The 25,705-nt window shown below is 40.8% G+C and overlaps 1 protein-coding gene across 1 annotated transcript in view; it reads left to right on the forward strand.

Moving 5' to 3' along the window:
- LOC141496566 (protein SHQ1 homolog) overlaps window positions 1-25,705 on the forward strand; it is a 100,431-nt gene that overhangs the window by 13,890 nt on the left and 60,836 nt on the right. The window contains 1 exon segment of the mRNA XM_074199050.1: window positions 6,038-6,168. Within this exon segment, the coding sequence (XP_074055151.1) occupies window positions 6,038-6,168 (131 nt within the window).

Genomic DNA, 25,705 nt, shown 5'->3' on the forward strand with positions numbered 1-25,705 from the left:
GCAAGGCAGTGGGGTTAAGTGGATTGCCCAAGGCCACATGGCTAGGTAATTATTAAGTATTTGAGACCGGGATTTGAACCCAGGTACTCCTGACTCTAGGGCCGGTGCTTTATCCACTGCGCCACCTAGCCACCCCCAACTAGTTTTAAAGTAAGCAATTTATTCTATGATTTATGGGTCTAATTTAATGATGGCCCTCAAACAATTATAATAAGATTTTAAACTGTAAAATTTGCTTAAAAAAGATACTCTATTGAAAAAATCATCAATTAAGGAAATAGTATATGAAATAGCATATAAATGAGATTTGTGTGTTCAGAATTTTGACTGATTCATCAAAGAAAGTTTGAATTATGTGTGGTATACTGTTCCTTCATGGCAAAAAAGTAAACAGATATATTTTTGAATAATTGAATTTGAAAGAGTAAAGTATTTGAGCTTAATTGATTCGATTTTAACTGAATTTTATTAGATGAAATCTTGTCAGAAAGGATGTTCTCCAAATGATAGGCACATTTATGATGCAATGGTGATTTTCTAGTTAAATAATAAAGAATAAATTAAATTGTATTGTTATCTTAAAGTAGCTGAGTACTGTCAGGTATATACTTTGATTATATGTTATGCAAAATGCCAAAAGGACTTCTTGGTAATAGTGTTTTTCGTTTTTTCCATTATGTTTTTCTTCTCCAGAAAGCATTTTGGGGTAGAAATAGTGGTTCTACTGTTATAATATTAAATGCTGCTGATGTTGGATTTCTAAAGTCATCTTGAGTGTCATTGATTTAAGCATTTGAACAGTTGTAAAAGTAATTTTAAAGAAAGTTAAAAAAACCACTACAGCATATTACATGTAATCTACTTACCAATTATTTGTGCATTTGTTCTTGTGATGATCAATATTGATATTAATAATGAGTAATTGCTAACATTTAGATCATGTGTTAGGATTTGTAAAGCACTTTACTTATATTATCTCATTTCATTTTTATCTTCACAATAGCCCTTTAAGTTAGGGACTATCATTAGCCCTATTTTATGGTGGAGGAAACAGAGGCAGACCGAGGTTATTTTTTTTTTCAGTTTTTAATTTTAATTTATTTTTTATTCTCATTTTGTACAAATGTTTTTTTACATTAATAAAATATACTTGTTTACAAGTAAACAAAATACCCCTCCCCCCATGAATATAGATAGACTTGCTTGGGCGAAAAAGTAAAGGGGAGAGAAAAAAATTAAAAATAAAAAAAATAATAGTAATAATTGTAGGTATGGTCAGGTGGCGCAATGGACAAAGCACCAGCCCTGGAGCCACGAGCACCTGAGTCCATATCCATCCTTGCACCCGAGTCCATATCCAGCCTTGTAAACCCAATAATCACCCAGCCATGTGACATGCAAGCCACCTGATCCCCACTGCCCTGCAAAAACCAAAAAGATGAAAAAAAAAGACCCAAAATAAAATAAAATAGTAATAATAGTAGGGGTGTCTGGGTGGCAGACAGAGCATTGGCCCTTGACCCAGGAGCACCTGGGTCCGAATCCAGCCCCAGACACCCAAAGATCACCCTGCTATGTGGTCCCAGGCAGGCCACCCAGCCCTACTTGCCCTGCACCCTCCCCCAAATAATAATAACAAAAAATGTGCTTGAGTCTTTGTTCCAACACCAACAACTCTGTCACGGGTGGATCACATTCTTTATGATAAGTCCATCACAAAAGTTACTTCCATATTTTTCCAACGTTGCTATTGCTGATCTCAACTTCCTCCTTTCGTTTTTCTCCACTACCATGTACTATATTTTCTCTCTCCTTTCACTCTGACTCTGCTGTAGGGTTGCTGAGTGGCGCAGCAGACAGATCCCTGGTCCTGGGGCCAAGAAGCCCTGAGCCCCCATACTACCCCTTAGGCCCAGAATCCACCTGGCCCTATGGTCTTGGACAGGCCATCCAATCCCAGCCCCTTGCAAGAAGTAAAAAAGAAAATGTGTTATATCTGACCACTGTCCCGCCATGGTCCATCCTCTCCTCCTTTATTCACATCCCCACCCCTTCCCCCTGCTTCCCCCTCCTTCTTACTCCAGATGTCTATACCCCATTGAGTATATTTGCTGTTTCTTCTCCTAGTCACCTCTGGTGAGAGCGAAGATTCCCTCATTCCCCCTTGCCTCCCCCCTTCCGTATCATTGCAATAGCTCATTGTAATAAAAAAAAAATCTTACTATGTGAAATATCTTGGACTATTCCCCCCTCTCCTTTTTCTTTCTCCCATTCCATTTCCCTTTTTTTCCTATTGACTCCATTTTTACACCATATTTTATCTTCGAATTCAGCTTTCTCCTGTGCTTCAACTATAAAAGCTCCCTCTACCTGCTCTATTAACTGAGAAGGTTCATATGATTATTATCAGTATCATTTTTCTATACATGTAGTTCATCCTCATTAAGTCCCTCATATTTCCCCCCTCTCCTCCAATCTCCATGCTTCGCCTGAGTCCTGTATCTGAAGATCAAACCTTCTGTTCAGCTCTGGCCATTCCAAAAGGAACATTTGAAATTCCCCTGGTTCATTGAAAGTCCATCTTTTTCCCTGGAAGAGGACATTCAGCCTTGCTGGGTAGTTCATTCTTGGCTGCATTCTAAGCTCTTTTGCCTTCCAGTATATTGTATTCCAAGCCCTACGAGCTTCCAATGTAGTTGCTGCTAAGTCCTGTGTGATCCTGATTGCAGCTCCACGATATTTGAACTGTGTCCTTCTGGCTGCTTGTAATATATTCTCTTTGACTTGGGAGTTCTGGAACTTGGCTATAATATTACTGGGGGTTGGTTTTTTGGGATCTCTTTCTCAGGGGGATCGATGGATTCTCTCCATTTCTATTTTGCCCTCTGCTTCTAGAATATCAGGGCAATTTTCTTGTAGTAATTCTTTGAAAATGATGTCAAGGCTCTTTTCCTGATCATGACTTTCAGGTATTCCAATAATTTTTAAATTATCTTTCCTAAGTCTGTTTTCCATATCAGTTGTTTTTTCAATGAGATATTTCACATTTTCTTCTAAATTTTTCATTTTTTTGGTTTTGAAGTATTGATTCCTCATTTCTGGTAAATTCATCAATCTCCCTGAATTCTATTCTTTGTCTGAAGGATTTGTTCTCCTCAGAGAGTTTTCTTATCTCTTTTTCCATCTGGCCAATTTTGCTTTTTTTATTTTTTATTTATTTTTTATTTTTTAGGTTTTTTGCAAGGCAAATGGGGTTGTGGCTTGCCCAAGGCCACACAGCTAGGTAATTATTAAGTGTCTGAGACTGGATTTGAACCCAGGTACTCCTGACTCCAAGGCCGGTGCTTTATCTACTACACCACCTAGCCGCCCCTCAAGTTTGCTTTTTAAAGCATTCTTCTCCTCAATAACTTTTTTGAACTGCTTTGTCCATTTGACCTAAGCTGGCTTTTAGCATGCTATTTTCTTCAGCATTTTTTTGGATTTCCTTGACTAAGCTGCTGACTTCATTTTCATGTTTTTCCTGCATCTCTCTCCTTTCTTTTCCCAGTTTTTCTTCCAACTCCCTCATTTGATTTTCAAAGTCTTTTTTGATCTCTGTCATAGCCTGAGCCCAATTTCTGTTTTTCTTAGTCTTTAGATGCAGGAGCTTGTGCTTCCTCATCTTCAGACTGAGTATTTTGATCGTTCTTGGGCTCATTTGCAAAATATTTCTCAATGGTCTTCCTCTTGTTTCTCTGCTTGCTCATTTTCCCAGCCTAAGCCTGTTTTTTTAGGGTGCTTCCTGAGCTTTTGGGACACTCCCACAAGGGTCTCAGTGTGTGAGGCTCTGTCCTCCCTCCTGGTCTGTGAATGACCATAAGCTCCCCCCTCTGCCACGGGGCCGAGGTGGGGGGGCCCTGTTGTTCTATTGGGGGGGTCCTAGACTGGGATCAGGATCTGAATGTGGTCAGAGCCCCAGAGTCCTGTTCCAGAGGCAGAGGACTCCCTCAGCTCAATGGGCTCATGCCCTGGGGGCTCCTGCTTACCAGCTCAGCCTGCTTCTGTTAACTGGTCTGGGCTGCTGAAAGACCAAGCTCCTCCCTGTGTGCTCACTCTGGCAGGGGTCCCTGCTGTTCTCCCACTTTGTGCTGGTGCTCCCCGGGGTGCAGCTCAGGAGACTCCCCCGCTGCTGTGAGCCGCGGCTCCCAGTGCCCTGGGGCTGCCTCCGGGAGGCTGAAGTTCTTTGGCTCCGGCGGGCCACCCCTTAGACCCCAGGGAGCAGAGCCTTTCTGCTCTTTTCCAGGTTACCTTGAGTAGGAGAATTGCCTCACTGGGTCCCTTTGTGGGGTTCTGTCTCTCGAAAGTTTAGTTAGAGTTCTTAGTTTATGTGTTTTTATCAGAGAGCTCCTAAGACTGGATCCCTTCATCTTGGCTCCGCTCCCCCCAGACCGAGGTTATTTTGCCCAGAGGCACACAACTAGAAAGTAGTGAAGGCCAGATCCATACTCCTTTCCTCAGTCATCCTGACTCTAAGGCTGGTACTTTTTAAGTAAAACTCAAATTATAGCAGGCATAGGATTTCATTCCCATCTTGAATTTTTGTCCAACCTTTCTCTTTCCTAACTCCCCTGTTTTAAAGTGGTGCATTTAGCCATTCTCTCTACTTGGTCCTTCTTTTCATTTGGATGACAACTAGGGGTCAGTAGCATAACTTTGGGACCAACATGAAGCTTCTCTAGCAGTTCTCCAATTATCATTTCATCTCCTTAGCATGAAGAGTTTCCTGCTTTCTTTGTTTTTTGGTTTTTTTTTTTTTTTTTTTTAGGTTTTTGTAAGGCAAATGGGGTTAAGTGGCTTGCCCAAGGCCACATAGCTAAGGTAGTTATTAAGTGTCTGAGACCAGATTTGAACCCAGGTACTCCTGACTCCAGGGCTGGTGTTTTATCCACTACGCCACCTAGCCGCCCCTTCCTGCTTTCTTTGAAGTGATAACTAAGACTTTAAGTTGAATCATTAATGAAAATGTGAAAGAAATTCCCTTCCAGAGTGTTCTGTGGTTGTAGTTTCTCCAGATGCCACGCGACCTTCCACCTGGGAGTGAAAAAAAAGCACATTCAAGTCTGGGAGCTGTTCTTGGTCTCTGGTGAAAAGGAGAAGGAACAGTCAGGAGAAGCCCACCCATCGGGAGAACCAGTACAGGGAGCGGGAGATGAAGATCACTTTCCTTTCTCTCTCGTCTGCCTGCTTGTCAGTAGCTACAGAAACTAAAATTAATTAATTTGTCAAGCACTTCTTCTGTGCATCACCTTCATTATATTAAGAACTGTCTTAGGCTGGTTTGGACAAAGGAAAGGACACCTTTGGTAGAATGTGGGTGGCTGTCTGGGGAGATTCTGGGTGCTGCTGAGATCTTTGTGTTTGTTGTTTTTTTCTACTTGATTGAAAAGCCCTCCTGCTCCTAATAGTCTCAGCAAAGCCTGATGAGTGGAGCAATGTCAGATGTGTATGCTGTTCCCCATTGCCACTGCATCATCCTTGTGATGAGAGGGTGTGTGTTGTGTACTTTTATTGCATAAAGATATTGTGAATGTGGGAGGCCTCTTCTTAAAGTGTGCTTTTCTTTGATTACGTAGTAATTAACAACTGAGGAAAAAGTTATATCAAGCAATTAACAATCAATTAGTTATAAGTAATGAGCTGTCATCCTTTTATCTTGGACCATATTCAGTCCTTTTCAGTCATATGTGAGTCTTCATGAACCCATTTTTTTCTTGGTAGGCATTGGAGTGGTTTGCCATTTCCTTCTGCTTATTTTACAGGTAAGGAAACTGAGGCAAACATTTAAGTTTTTTGCCCAGGGTCATGCAGCTGGTAAACATTGGAAACCTGATTTGAACTCAGGAAAATGAGTCTAACTTAACCCCAGGCCTGACATTCTTTCCACTAGCTGCCCTGTTTCTTCTAGGACTGTATTCAGTTTAAAATAATATATTGAAAGATAGAGTAAAAATAAAGATGAGACAATTCATAACAAGTGCATTCCCTGTTTTTCCAGGGCAGACTATTTTGAGGATGAAGCTATTCAAAAAGTTTTGAAGTACAAGCCCTGGTGGGCTCTGGCATTTGCCCAGAAGATAGCCTCTCCCGAAAGCAGCGGGGAGCAGAACACTCAAGAAGCCTTTCAAGGTGAGCCCATGGTCAGCTTCAGTTTGTTTGTTGGATTAGGCTCATGGGGGTCAGGTTTTGTGGTCTTGGACTCCAGCTCTTAACTCTGACTAAGGCACAGCTGAACTATCTTCTCCTCAAGGCTTCTTCCAATCTTTTCATGGCATTGAAGGGATCCTGGGTTTTCCAAAGCTGTGCCAGTAGGGCCTGTCCTATCCTGGCAAGTCCTTCCAAACTGGAACGGCTCAAGTCCTGGCCACACATTAGGCAGGGTGTCTGTTGTCCTTGTTCAGACCAAACCAACGTGGAGTCGCTTATCACTAGAAATTTGTCAACATCATCATTTCTGATGATGAATATTTTGTCCTTATTTATGGAGGGAGTATTTTTTGTATGAAGATGGTTTATTTTCATGAAAGATTACTTCTGTATTTCCTGGTTTACTCATTAAATTCCCCATGATGGTTATTCTAAAGCATCTATCCATCCAATTGCCTGCCCTTCCTGCAGAGGGAATCCTTCCTCACCTCCTGCTTTATAGAGAAAATGAATGTCTTCTGAGACCTTCCTCTCCTCTACTCAGCATTTTCCAGACTTTCTCTTCCTTTGCTCCAGTCTCTGGATAACATTTGACTTTCTTCTTCCCTAGAACAGCTCGCTGGTGCTCTTTATACTTCCCTTCCCACCTCCCGGAGGAGCTTGTCTCATTCCTACCTGTCTTCAATGGCCAGGCCTCTACTATTCTTGCTTAAACAACTCCTACTTTATAAATCTTGAATCTTTTTTTCCTTTTCACATACAAATGCCTAAAGAAAGTTTTTTATATTTGTTACCCTCTGGTTCTTCACCTTCAAATCACTCTCATCCTCTTCCAACTGCTGTATGATCACATATAACTGCTCTTCTGAACACATCCAAGGTTGCCAGTGGTCATTTTTTTAGAAAAATTTGTTTTTACATTGCCAGAATTTCTTTGCATTTCTCTTATTATTAGTAACTTGAAGCATTCTTCCATTTTGTTATAATAATTTGCAATCCTATTTTAAAAAATTATACATACTCATTGACTACTTATCTCTTGGGGATTGAATACCTTTTTATATTAAATGTATATCATTTTTCTCTTAAATCCTGCTTTTGACACCATTGACCATTCCTGCTCCTGAATACTCTCTCTTCCTTTGACTTCCATGCCATTGCTTTCTCTTGATTCCAGTCAACTCTGGATCCATCTCTGGTTCTTCTTTTCTCTCTCCACTGTCAATCATTGTCAAGTGTTTGATATTTCCTTAGTACTTTGTTTTGGGTTCATTCCCTCCTTCCCACCAAGTAGAAATCTGTTCCCTAAAACTCTTCCTTCATCCCTCTTTTAGATTGTTCTCTTTAGACAGGGATTCAGCTACATTCAGCCCTGTCTTGCTTCTGAACTATAACCTTTCTTTTCCATTTGTCACCTGTGTGTCTTCACCTGGAGGTTTGCCCCATTGGTATCTCAAATTCAACATATCCAAAGCAAAATAGATTGTTTTACCTTTTCCCAAATCTATTCCGGATCCACACATCTCTATTTTTGGTGAAAGCACCACCACCACCACCAGCCCAGCCACTGATATTCACAGCTCTGGATCCATCTCGGGTTCTTCCTTGCTCTCCCTACTATCAAGCATTGTCAAGTCTCCCAGGTTGTATTGCTACCAGATCTCTTAGGGTTCTCCCAATCAAGGCATTATCCTTTCTCACCTGGGCTCTTGTAAAATCTCCTTGCAACCCTTCTCTTACTTTATTCTAAACTCCATCAGATGCTAAATTAATCTTTCCAGGATGCAGATTTGCCTGTTTAACTTCCCTGTATAAAAATTCTTTAGTGGCTCACTACTGCCCCTGGGAGAAAATGCAGATGCTGTAGCCTTGCATTGAAAGCCCCCTTGCAGACCAACTCCTGCCTTTCCAGACATATTTCAGATTATATCCCTTCTTTCTCTCTGTGTTCTAACAAAACTGACCTACAAAGCTGTTTTACCATTTCTTAAGAGCCTTTGCTTCATTCAAGGCTCAGCCTAGCTACCACAGGAAGATTTTCCTGATCACTCCAGTACTTTTTATCCCCCAGGAATTAAACTAATTTTTAATTTTTGTTAAACTGAAGAATATATGCTTGTGTACAGTACAGTCCTGATATTGTAATTTTTTTAATGAAAAATTGATTCTTTTCTTTTACCTTCTTACCTTTAGCCCCCTCCCCCCAAAGCCCTTTGTGACACTTAAGCAAAACAAATATCTGAATTGTCCTCGTCCAAAAAGTAGGCTTCTTTCTGAACCCTGAGTCTTACCATTTCTTTGTCAGGAGGTGAGTAACATGCTTTATCACTGGTCTTCTGGAATCCAGTTGATCATTGTGTTCCTTCCAGCCTTCAACTCCAGAGTTGTTTGTTTTAGAGTGTCTCTGGTTAGTCTATAAATTGCTCTCCTGTACTGCTCATTTCACTCTGCATTAGTCAATATAAATAGTCCCAATGACCCCAATAGTATTCCATTATATTTCTGTATCATCATTCATTTACCCATTCCATTGCTTTTTAGTTTCCAGTTCTTTGTTAGTACAAAAAAGAGCTACTATGTGTTTTTGGTACAAATGAGACCTTTTTTCTTTGATAGTGAATTAACCCAGTTCTTAGTGCTATGTTTTTCCCCTCAAATTGTGTTGTATTTGCTCATCTGTTTACATTTTGTCTCTGTATGGAAAAGAAAGATTATAGTTCAGAAGCAAGACAGGGATGAATGTAGCTGAATCCCTGTCTAGAGAGAACAATCTAAAAGAGGGATGAAGGAAGAGTTTTAGGGAACAGATTCCTACTTGGTGGGAAGGAGGGGATGAACCCAAAACAAAGTACTAAGGAAATATCAAACACTTGACAATGATTGACAGTGGAGAGAGAAAAGAAGAACCAGAGATGGATCCAGAGACTGGATTCCAGAAGACCAGTGATAAAGCATGTTACTCACCTCCTGACAAAGACTCTTTGATTTTTGTTTTCAATATCCCCAGGACTTTCATAAATGATTTGAGTGAAGATAATTTCTCTGCCATTTGTTTTGTCTTAGGAAATACCTTTTTAGAATTTTTTGTCTTTTGTTAAAGATTCACTTGTTAGTACATTCAAAGAAATTAGTATCTTAATATGTTAAGTTGGAAGATCTTTTTGGAACACTGAAAGTCTTGCTGTTAGAAGGATTGTTGAGTGGTAGAAAGATTAGGAAAATAGTCTGTCTCTATGGTACTGCCTGTTAAATGCATTAGCATATTTCCTTAAAATCTGTCAGATGTGATTTTCTGGGGCAACAGGCATCATTTATTGCTGCATCTGCAAGTTATAAACAGCAGGTGGACCACCTGTCCAACTTATTATAAAAGACAGCTAACAGCGAGGGGGTTCTGGGAGGCACCACTAGTGTCCAGAGCAGTAGTTAAAAATTGAATCTCATCTGTAAAGTGTCTTCCCCCCTTATATTATTAATGCTTTTGTATCATTCCTTAGAATATTAATGCTTTTGTATCCTTAGAATATTAATGCGTTTGTATCATTCCTTAGAATATTAAGATTGGTTCATTTTTTGAAACATAACATGAAAATAGTTTGTTACATGCCCAGATAGAATTACTGTTCTTTGTTTGCAGTGTGTTAATGCTCTCCACTTCATGACCTTAAAATTATAAGTATGTGATGAGTTCTAAGGCTGCAAAGAAGGAGAAAAGACTGACTGGTTTGGTTGTATTTGTGTCATTCTAGAAAAATTATCATGACTTAGAAAACTAAGAGTTGGGCCATTATAGTAATCAAAACTCATTTATAGTGACTGCTTGATAAAAATTCATATGTTTATTTTACCATTATCTGGAGTTTGCATTTGACTTCATTTGGAAAATGACATTTTTCTGTAATTGGACAGATTTCATATAGGTTTGATAGACATAATAAGCTAGCTATATAATCGAAAGACTTAATGTCCCCTAGACCTATTTGAAACATTTTGAGTATCAATTGGGGAATATCAGTTCTTATACTTTAAATATATCAAGTTAAACAAGTGGCATGCAGGAGAATTGCAGTCTTCTATTTGTAATTTCCTTTTATAAGTTTGAACTCTGGTTACTCAATTCACAATAGGCTGTTTTCTTTTTTTGAAATACTATCATTTTCTCTGATAGAGTATTGCAATGATAATACTTTATCATATTAAGGGGCTAAGTTAACTCTTGATCTTTGATCTCTTAGTTATAGTAAACTGAAACAGTAGACTGATGATAATTTGTATCTAATTCATTGTAAATATTAGCAATGAAAAAGTAGGGTTTTTAAAAACATTTTAAAACTTTTGAGATCCAAATTCTCTCCCTCCTCCAATTCTTCTCCTAACCACTGGGAAGGCAAGAAATATGATAAACATATGTGTGAAGTCATGTAGAACATGTCTATATTAACTATGTTGCAAAAAATAAAGTGAAAAATAATCTGCTTCATCATTTGTCTCTCTGGAGGTGGATAGCAGGAAATGAATAATTTGGAATCATTTTGGATTACTATTTTGATCAGAAAAGCTAAGTCTTTCACAATTGATCATTGTTACAATATTGCTATTACTGTGCACAGGGTTTTCTAGTTCTTCAAAGTTTGTGTCAGTTCCTATGTCTCATCATTCCTTATAGCATCACAGTTATATTCCACTGTATGTGAGGGGCATCCCTTCCACTTCCAATTTTTGCCACTCCAAGAAGAGATGCTGTAACTTTTTTTGTGCATATAGGTCTTTTCCCTTGATCTTTTTTGGTGGTATCTCCTGGTCAAAGGTTTTATAAGGCCCAGAGTGGGTGGATCAGGGAAGGCAGCCAGGATGGTGAAGTGGAAGCTGGATGGGTGGATCAGTATACACGTCTACCAATTTGTGCATCAGGGTCCTAATTTTTCCATATTCCCTCTAGGAATTATCCTTTTAAATGTAGGCTATTTGTAAGCAACTACATATGAAGCAAGGTGGATGTTATTTAGATAGATTGTAAAATAGTGGGATACTCCTTAATCTCTAAAGGGTTTTGTAGCATCAAGGAGCTAGAATTGCATGTATGTACATTCTTTTGATGTAAAGTGATAGTTTTTGTTATCTTCCCACATACAAAACTTTATATAGGGATTTTTCTTTTTTCTTTTTTAGGTTTTTTTGCAAGGCAGTGGGGTTTAAGTGACTTGCCCAATGTCACACAGATGAGTAATTATTAAGTGTGTGATGCTGGATTTGAACTCAGGGCCTCCCGATTCCAGGGCCAATGCTCTATCCACTGTGCTGCCTAGCTGCCCCTAGGGATTTTTCATAAATACTCTTTGAGATAAATTGTTGAGGCATAGAAGGTGTGACTTTAAAGAATATTGTATATGACAGTTACTCAAATAGTTCTGTGGTCTCTTTTATTTGGAAATTCTCTACAGTGATAGGGATTGTAATCCATTCATGCCTGCCCAATCTGTTCTAATCTTTGTTTTCTTCTGACATTTGAAAGTTAGCTGTGGACCACTGTGACTTTCCACCTCTTATTTCTTGCTCTCTCCATGAGATCAGCTCGATCAGCTCATCTTCTCTTTAACTGAGATAAAATATGGCTGAAAGAAATGAGTTTCCAGTGAAAAAGTAATTTTTGAGTCAAGATTTTTTTGAACTTTTCCTATGGAAGGTGAGAATTGTGGAAAATTGGAGATTAATTATGGTCATTTCTTTTTTTCTTCCTTTTTCCTCCCTGGTAGTCTTCTTTTAAGACCTTTAACTCTGTCTTGCTCATTCTTTGGAGCAGAAAGTCCTGGCTTCTTTGCCTCTCCCTTTCCTCCCCTCCTCCCTAAATATATCAATGCAAGTTACAGAAACACAAGTGATTTTTAAATTTTGCTTGTCCTATCAAAGGGATCATAACCTGAATATGCAAAATTGAGTTATAGTTGTCTAAAGTGCTTTGCCTCTTTCTTTATAAGGCTGTTATTCCAATCTTTTAGCCAAATGTGATACTGTGACTATTAAAGTAATTATCTTTGAAATGTCTATATTTCTCCCCTGCCCAAGGACTGTAAATGGATATACCAGATGTATTTTTTTTTTAGGCTTTTGCAAGGCAATGGAGTTAAGTGGCTTGCCCAAGGCCACACAGCTAGGTAATTATTAAGTGTCTGAGACTGGATTTGAACCCAGGTCCTCCTGACTCCAGGGCTGGTGCTTTATCCACTGCCACCTAGCTGCCCCCAGATGTATTGTTGATGATCTGATTTCTTGAAGATGGCTTTACCTTGTTTCTTGACTTTGATTAGGCTAATTTTAACCTAAGAATCTTGGCATATTGTTTGTTTTGGTGGCACATAAAGTTTAGGTTTATAGTCAGTGTTCTTCCTATCAAGAATGTCCTGTTTAGCTCTGGTGAATGTAGTGTTTCTGAGAAGGAGTCATCAGTCAGCTCTGAAAGAAAATCTAGCATTGTAGTCCTGTAGTACCTCTTCCAGGTAGTTGTGTGATGATAAGGAGGTGACTTCTTGTGGAATATTGCCTGAAAAAGGTTTTTCTAAGACTTCTTGGCCCTCCTGAGAGCAGAGTTGAACTCTTTCTCCATAGGGGTGGGTTTAGAGGGGAGGGGAATGTAGAGTAGATGTGATGACTTGAAATAGTCATAAGGGATGGAGGTATTGCAGGCTGTGGGAAGGATACACTGAAGACAGGAGGAGGGAGGCATGAGGAGAGAGAGGAAAAAATATTGTGAGTAAAAGGGAAATTGAGGATTGAAGTTGGGAAAGCAGAACCTTTGTGACTCGGTGGACCAGAGATGTGCTTGAGAAGGTGGAGCAGATGAGTAGGTCATGGCAAGAAAGAACAGTAGAGACCTGAGAAATTAGGGTCAGTGTCCATGGGTCACTGTAAGCTAGGGCCAGTGTCAGCATTCATATTGGAATTCCCTGAAATGAAGGCAGGGGTTAGGGATGAGGGTGAACCCCTTCTGGGGGGAGAAAGCAGTTACTAAAGCCTCAGAGGAGTTAGCTTGTTGAGTGTTTGTAGGAGAGAGAACCTGGAAGTGACCAGGGGAGGGTATGGAGGGTCCTGAGTCCCTGAGACAGGAGTGAAAGAGAAAGGGTCCTCTAGAGTTCTAGGAAAGGGAAGGGTAAGAAAAGAGGTGTTGACGGAGAGGGCATTGGTTATTGATCATTTGTCAGGTGGGACATAGGTCCTTGTGCCTTTTGTTCCCTTCTCTCTTTCCTCACAAAGGAAAGGCTATAGTGGTTCTGGAGCAGGATATTGGGAGGTATGTTGGGTGGAGGCTGGCGAGAAGATGGAGTTGAGAACTGGCACTGGGCATGGGGCCTTGATGGGCCCCACATCTAGGGCATCCATTGTTCCTGGATTGAGGAGATTAGGAGGAGAGGGGAGTGTGCCAATCACTGGAAAGCCCAGGTAGAGTGTGGCATGCTGATAAAGCAGGGGCAGGAAGCTTCATATATGGCCCTTGAGGTATTGGCATGGCTGTTGACTATGTCCTGGGGGCACAAGGGAAGCCCACCTTGCCTCCTAGTTGGAGAGAGGTGATGAACTTCAGGCCAACATAGTATAGGTGTATATGTGTGTGTGTGTGTGTCTCAACTTCTGAGGGGGGCTCCCTGGGTTGGGATCCTCTGGCTGTGAGGATCTTGGTCAGGGCAAGGTAGAACAAGACCCAGAGGGGCCAGGAGGGAATAAACACAGAGATACCTGCCAGGAGCCTCAGGCACAGCGTTGGGACCATTTCCCATTTCTGCGGCACCGTTGATGGTATTTACAAAGTGCTCTTAATGTTAGCCATCCCATGAAGTGGGCAGAATAAGGATTGAGACTTTTATTAAACTAATGAAAATGTACAATGTTCTGGGAACAGCTAGGTAGTGCAGTGGATAGAGCACTGGCCCTGGACTCAGGAGGATCTGTCTAACTGTGTGACCTTGGGTAAATCACTTAACCCCATTGCCTTAAATAAATAAAATAATAAAAAAAGTAAAAAGAAAGTACAATGGCCTGGTGCTGTCCCAGCCTGGCGTTGCCTGGGCTCCTCTGAATCGGGATCAAAGATGCCCTTTGGGTCGCGGCTTGGAAGTCCTGCTCTGAGTCAGCATGGTTTCATTTGTGAGAAAAGGATCATGTTCTTTGAAGCATCTACCTCATGGTAGAGCAGTAAATGTGGAAAGTATTGTGTAACTGTTAAAATCGTAGGAGTATATAGAAATGTATGTCATTGTGCCAGAGGCTCCTTGCTAGGATCCTCGGTTGTTCTCTTTCTAGTCTTACTTTGGAGATGGCGCAGGGGGTAGAGCACTGGTACTGAATCAGGAAGGCCCGAATTCAAATGTGACCTCAGAGATTTCCTTGCTTTGTAACCCTGGGCAAGTCACTTAGCCCAATCACCTGGCATCCAGGGCTATCTCCAGTTGTCCTGATCCACATCTGGCTATTGGATGACTCTGGAGGAGAAGGTGAGGCTGGGGACTTGGCACAGCCCTCCCTCCCTCTCATCCACTTCAGGTCCTGGCATCACCTCCCTGATGGTCAGGTTTTCTTTAAGAATGAGGATGGGGCAGCTAGGTGGCATAGTGGATAAAGCACCGGCCCTGGAGTCAGGAGTACCTGGGTTCAAATTTGGTCTCAGACACTTAATAATTACTTAGCTGTGTGGCCTTGGGCAAGCCACTTAACCTCGTTTACCTTGCAAAAGCCTTAAAAAAAAAAGAATGAGGACAGAGCAACAGCTTTGGAGGTTAGTATATACCTGAGTATGAAGGGGCTTGTGGACCTAGAGCCCAGGTGGAGAAGGACCCCTAGAGCCCAGGTGGAGCCCCCAGGGGCTGCTCTGGAGCTGCTGCCTTCCCAGATGAAGATGAGGAAACTGAGTCACAGACTGGGTTCCTGTCACCAGTGTGGATCAGAGGTGAGACTTGAACTCAGGCCATCCTGCTTCAATGCTTGCTGCCCGATGTCCCCCAGTCACCATCCTGATGGGCCCCTGTACATCTTGCCTGGCCCCTGAGAGACTGCATGGGAAGGCGCTCCCCGGACTCCTTGGTTTTGTTGTAGGGCAGACTGTAATGGTGGAAATGACCCAAAAGAAGAGAGGTCATCCCAAGGACGAGTCTTCTGACCTGAGTCCAGCATGAGAGTACCAGCCTCTTGGAGCAGGGACTGTCTTCTTCTTTTCGTATCCCATCCTTGGTTTGGTGCTTTTCCTACTGTGAGAGTGTAGATGATGCTTTCTTCTTTGGTGGGTTTGTGCTGCCTTTCTCTGCCTAGAGAAGGAAATGGAAAATAGAGGTGCAGTGGTAACTGGTGGGGGTTGAGGGCGTCCGAGGGTGACTCCCAAAGGACTACACCCTTGACCTGAGCTTATAGGACATGGGGAGTGTACAAGGCAGAGCGGAGGGAGGCCTGGGTTCGGGCAGCTGGGATCCTGGGGAGGAGCGACAGCCTGGAGAGGCCCCATGGCATGATGGGGGGTGGGGGATCAAGCCTTGCCTCTGATTCAGATGTGTGTGTGCGTGCGCACGCACGCGCGCGCGCACACACACACAAACACACACACACACCTGTCAGAGGCCCTAACCATGCCCCCAGAACAGTTGAAGGCATGGATGTTTCCTCCCCCCAGGGGTTTGCCGGCTAGCCGGCCTCTTCCTCAGTGCGGCTTGTTCTGTTTTGTTCTTTGCAACTCGGGGTCACCCCCTGATCTTGATAGAGCATCAAAGTCAGATTTTGTGGAGGATGCAGTGAGGGTCCCACCACTCACACATGTCCGAGACCAGACTTGAACTCAAGACTTTCTGACTCCAGTCACCAGCTCCCTCAGAGAACAAATATACAAAGTTGAGAAAAGCTCCAAAAAGAGAAATCCCTTTTGAGGGGAGACTTCCTGGAAGGACTTGAGACTTTGGGTGAGGACAAAGTTCTGGAGTAAGTCTCACTTGTGTTTGTGGACTTTGAGGTGGCATTGCAGTTGGCGGCTTCTATCTTTTGTCTGTGAAGACTGGTTGTGGAAGAATGATTAACAAGAAATGTGAAGTGTAGAAATGCCCAGGAGTGCTCTGTCTGACGGGCCTCCTCCGTGGCTCCTTCCAGGGTGTGTTGGCCCAACTGTCCAAGCTCTGACTTGGACAGTCCTCCTCCCTCCTCCCTTTTGTGCTGTTAGGGTGGGTAGCAACCACCAAGAAGAGGAGCAATAAAGAGAGAAGCAACTTCAAGGGAGGTTGGTGTGTATTTGTGGAGGTTTTAGAACTTTAAGGCTGTGTAGACTTCTTTGTAAAGGAAACTCAGACCTCATTATTTTTAGTTTATTAGAGTTTTCTCCAGTTTCTATGTTAATTCTTTTTAAAAATTTTTATCTTATTAAAACTTTTCTCAATTTTATTTTCAGTTCCAAATTCTTTCTTTCCTACCTGTTGAGAAGGCAAGAAAAACAAAGCCCATTTTTTTTCATAGTCATGCTAAATAAGTTCCTGCATAAGCTATAGTTTAAAAAAAAAGATTAATGAAAAAGAAATACACTTCAATCTCTTCTTTGTCTGGAGGTGTACAGCATGTTTCATTCTGAGTCCTTTGGAATTGTGGTTGTTCATTGTTTTGTTCAGAGTACCCTAGGTCTTTCAGGATTGATTGTATTAAATTGTTGTCCTGGTTCTGCAGCATTTCACTTTATGTCTGTTCACAGAAGTCTTTCAGAAACAATTCCCTTCATCAGTAGTCGTCTGTCATATTCCTATGCGATGACTTGTTCAACTATTTCCCAACTGATGACATCCCCTCAGTTTTCAGTCCTTTGCTACTATATTTTTGATCCTATGTGTCCTTTCTCTCATCTTGGATGTCTTTGCAGTATGCACCTAGGAGTGGCAATGATGGTTCAGAGGTTATACACAATATAACAGGCTTTTGTGGGCATCATTCCAAATTGCTTTATAAATGGTTGGATGAGTTCACACTCCAGTAGCAGGGAATTAAAGTACTTGTTTTCCCCAGCCACTCCAATAATTGTCATTTCCTTTTTCATCCTTAGCCAGGCTGACAGGTGTGAGAGAGATAGTGTCTTAGACTTGTTTTTTATAAATAGCTTAAATATTTAGAGTAATATTATAATAATGTCAGACTCAAATAGACCCTTTTGGAGTATTGACATCATGGTATATTGAGAGACACAAATTATTAACATTATCTATGTTTTCTTCTATTTTTATAGTCTTGTTAAGCATTTCCCAGTCACATTTCAATCTGGCCTGTAGCCTGCATATGGCCCAATTGATAGTTTTGATTTTTTCCTTTGGAAAACTACCTGTTCATATCCTTTGACCATTTATCAATCGAGAAATGACATATTGTTCCCAATATGTATTAGAAATGAGTTTATTAGAAAAACTTGCTTAATTAATTTCCTGCTTTTTTTCTAAATTTATTTTCATTGATTCTGTTTGTGTAAAAACTTTATTTTATGTACTCAAAAGTGTCCATTTTAACTCCTCTCTATCTTATTTAGTCTTGAATTCTTCCCTATCCATGTATCTGATGAATAATTTCTTCCATGATTCTGTAATTTGCTGATGATATCACCTTTTATTTAAATCAATTTAGCTTGATTGATAAAGCACTGAATAAATAGATGAATTTAGGTAATACTATCATTTACTATATTGACTCAGCCTACCTCTGAGCAATTAATATTTTTCCAGTTTTGTTTGTGTAAAGAATTTTTTTTGAAATTGTATTCATAAAATTCTTGATGTGTCTTGGTAGGCAAATTCCTAAATATTTTATGCTATCTTTAGTTTCAAAACCAAAAGCAGTTATTAGAAGGGTTTTTGCCCAATATATGCCAATAAAACTGACAAAATAAATAGATAAATATTTACCAGAATATAAACTGTTCAGATTAATCTTAAGAAAGAGAAATTAAGCCAGGCATAAATGTATTCCCAAAGAACCCCAGACTTAGATGGATTTGCAACTAAATCCTATCAAACATTTAAAGAAACGTTAGTTCTTTTTTTTTGTTATTAAAGATTTTATTTATTTTGAGTTTTACAATTTTCCCCCTAATCTTACTTCCCTCCCCCCACCCTCCACAGAAGGCAATTTATCAATCCTTACATTGTTTCCATGGTATTCATTGATCCAAATTGAGCGTGATGAGAGAGAAATCATATCCTTAAGGAAGAAACATAAAGTATAAGAGATAGTAAGATCAGACAACAAGATATCAGTTTTTTCCTAAATTAAAGGTAATAGTTCTTGGTCTTTGTTCAAACACTCCAGCAGAGTGGTTATTTCTCTGGATACAGATGTTATTCTCCATTGCAGGCAGCCCAAAGTTGTCCCTGGTTTTTGCACTGATAGAATGAGCAAGTCCATCAAGGCTGATCATCACCCCCATGTTGCTGTTAGGGTGTACAGTGTTCTGGTTCTGCTTATCTTGCTCAGCATCAGTTCATGCAAATCCCTCCAGGCTTCCCTGAATTCTCATCCCTCCTGGTTTCTAATAGAACAATAGTGTTCCATGACATACATATACCACAGTTTGCTAAGCCACTCTCCAATTAATTAATTTCCAATTCTTTGCCACCACAGACAGGGCTGCTATGAATATTTTTGTACAAGTGACATTTTTATCCTTTTTCATCATCTCTTCAGGGTACAGACCCAGTAGTGGTATTGCTGAGTCAAAGGGTATGCACATTTTTGTTGCCCTTTGAGTGAAGTTCCAAATTTCTCTCCAGAAAGGTTGGATGAGTTCACAGCTCCACCAGCAGATTTCCCACAACTCTTCCAACAATTACCATTATTCTTTCTGGTCATATTGGCCAGTCTGAGAGGTGTGAGGTGGTACCTCAGAGAAGCTTTAATTTGCATTTCTCTAATAATTAATGATTTAGAGCAATTTTTCATATGACTATGGATTGCTTTGATCTCCTCATCTATAAATTGACTTTGCATATCCTTTGACCATTTGTCAATTGGGGAATGGCTTTTTTTTTTTTAAATATGACTCAGTTCTCTGTATATTTTAGAAACGAGTCCTTTGTCAGAAATAACACTTGTAAAGATTGTTGCCCAGTTTACTACATTTCTTTTGATCTTGGTTACAGTGATTTTGTCTGTGCAAAAGCTTTTTAATTTAATGTAATCGAAATCATCTAGTTTGTTTTTGGTGGTATTCTCCATCTCTTCCTTAGTCATAAACTGCTTCCCTTTCCATAGATCTGACAGGTAAACTAGTCCTTGTTCTTCTAATTTACTTATAATATTGTTTTTTATGTCTAAATTCTGTATCCATTTGGATCTTATCTTGCTAAAGAGTGTGAGATGTTGGTCTAATCAAAGTTTCTTCCATACTAACTTCCAGTTTTCCCAACAGTTTTTATTGAAGAGAGAGTTTTTATCCCAATAGCTGTACTCTTTGGGGTTTATCAAAACAGCAGATTACTATAATTGTTTTCCTGCTATTGCACCTAGTCTATTCCACTGGTCCACCACTCTGTTTCTTAACCAATACCAGACAGTTTTGATGACTGATGCTTTATAATATAATTTTAGATCAGGTAGGGCTAAGCCCCCCCCCCCCCCCCCCTTCTTTTGCACTTTTTTTCATTAAATCCCTGGAAATTCTTGACTTAAGTTAATTCTAATACTACTAAATTTTTCTGAAAAATAGGTAGAGAAGAACTACCTAATTCTCATATGGGAGGGCTTCTAGGTGGCACAGAGGATAGAGCACCAGCCCTGGAGTCAGAAGGACCTGAATTCATATTCAACCTCAGATATTTAATAATAATCTAGCCTTGGGACTTGGGGCAAATCACTTAATCCCATTGCTTTATATAAATAAAAATTTTATATACATATATATGAATTCTTTATATGACACAAATATAGTCTTTTTTCAATTAAATTTTATTTTTACAGTTACATGCAAAGGTAATTTATCATCAAATATGGTTTTGATATATCTAAAGCAGAATCAAAACAGAAAAACTACAAGCAATTTCCCTAATTAACACTGATGAAAAAATTTTAAATAAAATATTGACAAGGAGATTACAGCAATATGTCACAGATCAGACATTATAACCAAGGTGGATTTATATTAGATATGAAGAACTAATTCAATGTTAGGAAACCTAATAAATAATCATGTTATTATTTAAAAAGATGCAGAAAAAGCTTTTGAGAGAATATAGCTCCTATTCCTGTTAAAAAAAAAAAACCACCAGGAAGCATGGGAATAAAAGGAGTTTTTCCTTTTTTTCTTTTTCTTTTTTTTTTTTTGCAAGGCAATGGGGTTAAGTGACTTGCCCAAGGCCATACAGCTAGGTAATTATTAAGTGTCTGAGGCCATATTTGAACTCAGGTACTCCTAATTAAAAGGAGTTTTTCTTAAAAAATTAAGTAATATTTAAAGGCAAAAACTAGTATTATCTGCAATGAGAACAAACTAGAGACCTTTAAGATTAGGAGTGAAGTAACACTATTATCTCTCTACTATTCAATATTGTCCTTTTTCACGGATCAGCCATTCTTTTTTTTATTTTTATTTTTTTTTTAAATCAGCCATTCTTAATTCTTATCCAGTAGCAAATTGTTTAGAAAGTTAGTGCTTTATGGTAAAACATTCAAACAATTTTAACATAAACTGTTACAGGAAAAGATTAAAATGTGATAGCTTATCTCTGGTACATTATGGGATTCTTTTTAGTTAAGTTGTAAAAACTTAATCTTTGAGATCCTTTTGCTATATAAGGACATTTTCACCAGCCTTTCCCACAGTTCCCCCTGAATCCATCTTTTAGAATTTCCTTCTCAGCTCTAACATTGAGGCTCAGTTGAGAGAATGTGTGTGAAGCATTTTGTACCCTTTAAAGTACTATATAATTGTTATCTAGTAACGATGGCAATATTTTTAGGACTGAGTTTTAGTAGAGACCAAATTGCTTTTGTCTCCCTTCATGTAGCCTCAGCCCGTTTCCTGGTGCTAGCATCTTTTCTGATGTGACTGTTTCAGGAGCATTGCTGATGAGGCATGGTGTCTGACTTTATACTTGTTAATTGAGAGACCCAGGATAGAGTCCTTCAGCAGCAGGCTTGCCATCCTTGCTTCCCACCTTCTCAGAGCTATTCTAGGATCCTCCTGAACTTACATCCCCTTCTGTGCCCGTGTTACCACCTTTTCATCATGGGGCAAAATCTATAGGCCCAGCCTCTGTCCTCAACCCTGCCCCAGATGGGCCCTTCTTCTGGGCATTGCTGAGGTGACAGCCCCACCTCCTCTGCCTTCATTGTCTGTTGCTGTGAGAGTAGACCAGGAGGATACACCTTGAGCAGCCTCAGGAGACTGCGGATACTTTCCCTGTGTTCATTCCTCTCCCCGTCCCAGTAGATCTGACTCCCTGGTAACTGGGGGAAAAACTCTATCTCCACCCCCCTGGTCCTGCACTTAACCCAAGCCCTGCAAGGCCTATCCAGACCATCCCTTTCCCTGCTCTTGGCAAGGCGGTTCCATCATTCACTAGTTCACTTGCGGGGGCTTGAACGTCTTCCCTCTTCTCACAGTCTCTGATGCTTGGGTTCCTCCTGTGGCCCTGCTTTCCTTGCCACACTGTCTAGGATTGATTTCATATTACTTACTCACTGTCGCTATTTACAATCCAGATTTATCATCCATCAGATTCTGTTCCCTGTCTCTCCCCCCCCCCCCCCAGGATTTTATTCTTTCCTCAGTGAATTCAGTGAGTGACTCAACATCTCTCTACCCCAATTTCTGTCCTCATATCGGGGGAGTGCCACCATATAGTGATGATCTCCCAATCACTCTCACTTCCCATTTGGGAACTCAGTGGACTCAGTTCTCATGACTTCTTTGCTACACAGATGGACAGTCACACCCTTGATTTGTTGTCACTCACAGCCTCCATGTACATGAACTCAGAAATTCCTTTTTTTTTTGATCACAAGCTTTTTATCATTCCATCCTTCCATCCCTCTCTGGGAGACATGCCTCAACCTTGTTCTTTGCACACATTGTGACTTCTGTTATTACTCTGTGCCCCCTGCTAGCTTTTGGTAACCCCAACTCTGCAGTCTTCTTACCATTTGCTTCCTTAATCCTACCCATGTGCTATAAGATTGAACTGAAGAAAATCATGAAGCTTGTGATTGGGTCCCCTCTATGTGTTGTCTTTGCTTCATTCCTCTTTAATCGATTCTCTGTTCCACTCACCATGGGAGATGTTTCCAAACTTTTTATCTTCTCAAATTTACTATGATCTTCCTCCCTCCATCCTTTCTGCCCAGAACCTGCTCTTATACTTCATTGAAGAATTGAGACCATTCACCAAGAGCTCCCTTGTCCTCATTTCACAGAACTCAAACATCTTCCTTCACTATTTCCTCCACTCAAATGAAAAGTTGGCCCTTCACCATGCAGAGGCCAGTCATCTAGCATCCTTAATGCCAGCCCCTCTTGCTTTCTCCGGAAGATTATGCCCCTGGTCATCCATATTCTCTTGTCTTCAGTCTCCTTTCTGCTGCCTACAGACATGCTCAAGTCTCCCCCAGACTTAAAAATCTCCCACTTTGTCCCTCCTAGTTTTCATCTCATATCTATCCTTCTTTCTTAGATAACTCCTTGAGAAAGCCTCTCCCAGTTATCTCCATGACTCCTTTAACAACCCTTTCAGGCTTCCCTTATTATTTAACTCGGTTGGCCTGCTCAGCATTACCAGTCAACCTGAACTTGATTTCCAAATCTAGTGGCTGTTGGAAAGTCATTCCTGACCTTTCTGCAGCCTTTTTGATGCTGTTGATCCCTCCCTCCTTCTGGGTACCACCTCTGCTGGGTTGTCATGACACCGATCTCTCCTGACTCTCTTTGTCTGTGGGAGCATGTTACCTACTTTATGTGGGAGAGGGGAACTCTACTTAGGGCTGGGGATAAAAAAGAGAACAAAGATAGTTTCTCTTCTCACAGAGCAGATTTTAGCATTCCAGCCAGAAAGGAAGAATGCTTAGAGTCAAGCAATGGAGGGTCTTGTGGAAGAGCCAGGAGGCTGGGGTCCTTAGATCCAAGAGAAGATGGAAGAAGACACCAAGGGAGGAGAGGGTTAGGTTAAGAAAGGTTTTGAATGCCCTGGAGGCAGTGGGGAGCCACTGGGGTTTATTGGTCAAATCTTTTTTTTTTAGATTTTTGCAAGGCAAATGGGGTTAAGTGGCTTGCCCAAGGCCACACAGCTAGGTAATTGTTAAGTGTCTGAGACTGGATTTGAACCCAGGTATACCTGACTCCAAGGCCGGTGCTTTATCCACTACGCCACCTAGCCACCCTATTGGTCAAATCTTGATGGCTGACTGGAGGAGGGATTGAATTGGGGAACATCCTTGAGACTTGAGGTCAGTATTAGAGGAGAGGAAGGGGTGGATATTGGGGGAATGAAGAAGGTCATGACAACACTCCTAGGATGAGGGCCTGGAGCATGGAGTCACCCTCTACAGTAACAGGAAAGCTAGGAGGGGCTAGATAATGAGTTCTGTTTTGGATAGGTTGGATAGGGGGAGGGGAGAGAGAGAGAGAGAGAGAGAGAGAGAGAGAGAGAGAGAGAGGTGTGATAGTGTGATAGTGGGGATGGAATAATCAGGGGAGGGTTTTTGAGCCTGGGGAACATTGAATATATATAAACACACACATGTGTAGGAATTAGAGAATGAGCTGTAAATGGAGAGGTTGAGAATAAGTGTTAGAGAGGGTCCATTGAAGAAAACAGAAGGAATGAGATAATTTGTGCAGGGGGAGGCATTTGCCTTGGTAAGAAGTGAGGCCACCTCTCCATGTGAAAGCAGGGTGAAGGTGGGGAGGGACAGAAGAGAGTGATCAGAGATGAGGAAGAGGAAGCTCAGCCTGTGAACCTCTCCCACTAACTCCCTGGGGTCAGTTTTCAGTCTCCTGGACTTCTCAGCTGGATAGCCCTTCAGCATCTTAACTGAACATCCCATGCAGATTTGTCCCTTCCCAGGGGCTCTCTTGCTCTCCCAGGTCCCCAGCCTCTGAACCTCGGAATCCTCCTCTGTAGCACCCTCTCCCTTACCCCATGTCCTTGCTTCCCTCACAACATCTTCCATCTCTGGACCCCCTGCTCAGCCACCTCTGCAGTGCTTCTTGCCTGCTCCTTCCTCCATGCTACTCTGCTACCAAAGGGACCCTCCAAAGTGTGCCTTGCACCCCTTTGGTGAGCTCCAGGGTCCCCACTCCCTATTCCTCAGCATGAACCTCAGTTTCAGTCCTCTTGCACATTCCTTGCTTCCAGGTCCTCTGGGCTTCAGCTGCAGGGGTCCTGCTGCTTGCTCTTTGTCCGGTCCTCCCTCTCCTCTCCAGTGTTTGTGTGGGCAGCATGCCTGCCTCTTTCCCAGGCTCTACAGCTGCTCTTTCCCTCTGAGATTATCTCCCATCCGTTCTTTGTCTTGTATGTACCTTGTGGTTAACTGTTGTTTCCCATTAAAACAGAGGTTCTTGGGGGAGAAGTGACTTTTTATCTTTCTTTGGATCAGCTCTGATAATTGCTGGGGCAAAAAACACTTGGTAAATCCTTTTTGATTGCCTTGAGATTACCTCTTAGTTCTCTCTCTGGTCAGCTCTTAACTTTAATGCCACGTCTTCATTATCAAGGTGGGTGACTGTGGATGTAAAGTATTGTTTGCTCCCTGATTAATACCTTGGTTAGCTTTGCTGAAATGTTCTTTCTTTCTTTTTAAATTTTTGTTTACATGGGATAGTTCTCTGGGCAACAGAGGGGTATATTTAGAATTAATTAGATGTAAAAACAAAAAATACCACTAAAAGTGAGATCACTTTTATTTTAATTGTCTCAAAAATTAAAACTTGTTTTATAAAGTCTCTAAACCAACTATATATTCTCATCAAGGATTAGAAATGACATGCCCCTTGATCATTCTATAACAAGTCTTCTTTGTTCCTCTCATATTCTTTTCCTTTGTGCCTGTTAGGATATTGGGACACTGGAACAATTTGCTAGAATTTTATCCAGGATCATCTGTAGAGAAAAGTAAAGCATGTTCTTATGACTCTTTGAGAAGATATTTCTTGTTCTCATATTCACTATTATTTGTTTTCAGAAAGTTGAAGCTATTTTACAAGCATTTTGTATTGGATTTATCTGTAGTGTTGTCACAGAAGATAGCATGAAATAGATATTCCCATTTTCCAGATGAGAAATCAAAAGTAGAAAGACATGCCATGGAATAACTGACATCCTTGTCTGCCCTCAGCTCATAAACTTCCTTACAGAAGTTAAACAGTTGATGGCTCAGGTCCTGTGCTAGGAATCCAGAGATCCGCTTCTGGTCTTATTCTTTCAGTTAACTAGTATGTAATATGATCGCAGAGTATTTATTTAATCCCTCTGTGACTCATTTTTCTCTCTGCATAATTTAGGCAGTAATTTATATAAAGATGTTGTAAGGATATAAG

Source organism: Macrotis lagotis, chromosome 8, assembly GCF_037893015.1.
Source record: "Macrotis lagotis isolate mMagLag1 chromosome 8, bilby.v1.9.chrom.fasta, whole genome shotgun sequence".
Classification (NCBI taxonomy): domain Eukaryota; kingdom Metazoa; phylum Chordata; class Mammalia; order Peramelemorphia; family Peramelidae; genus Macrotis; species Macrotis lagotis.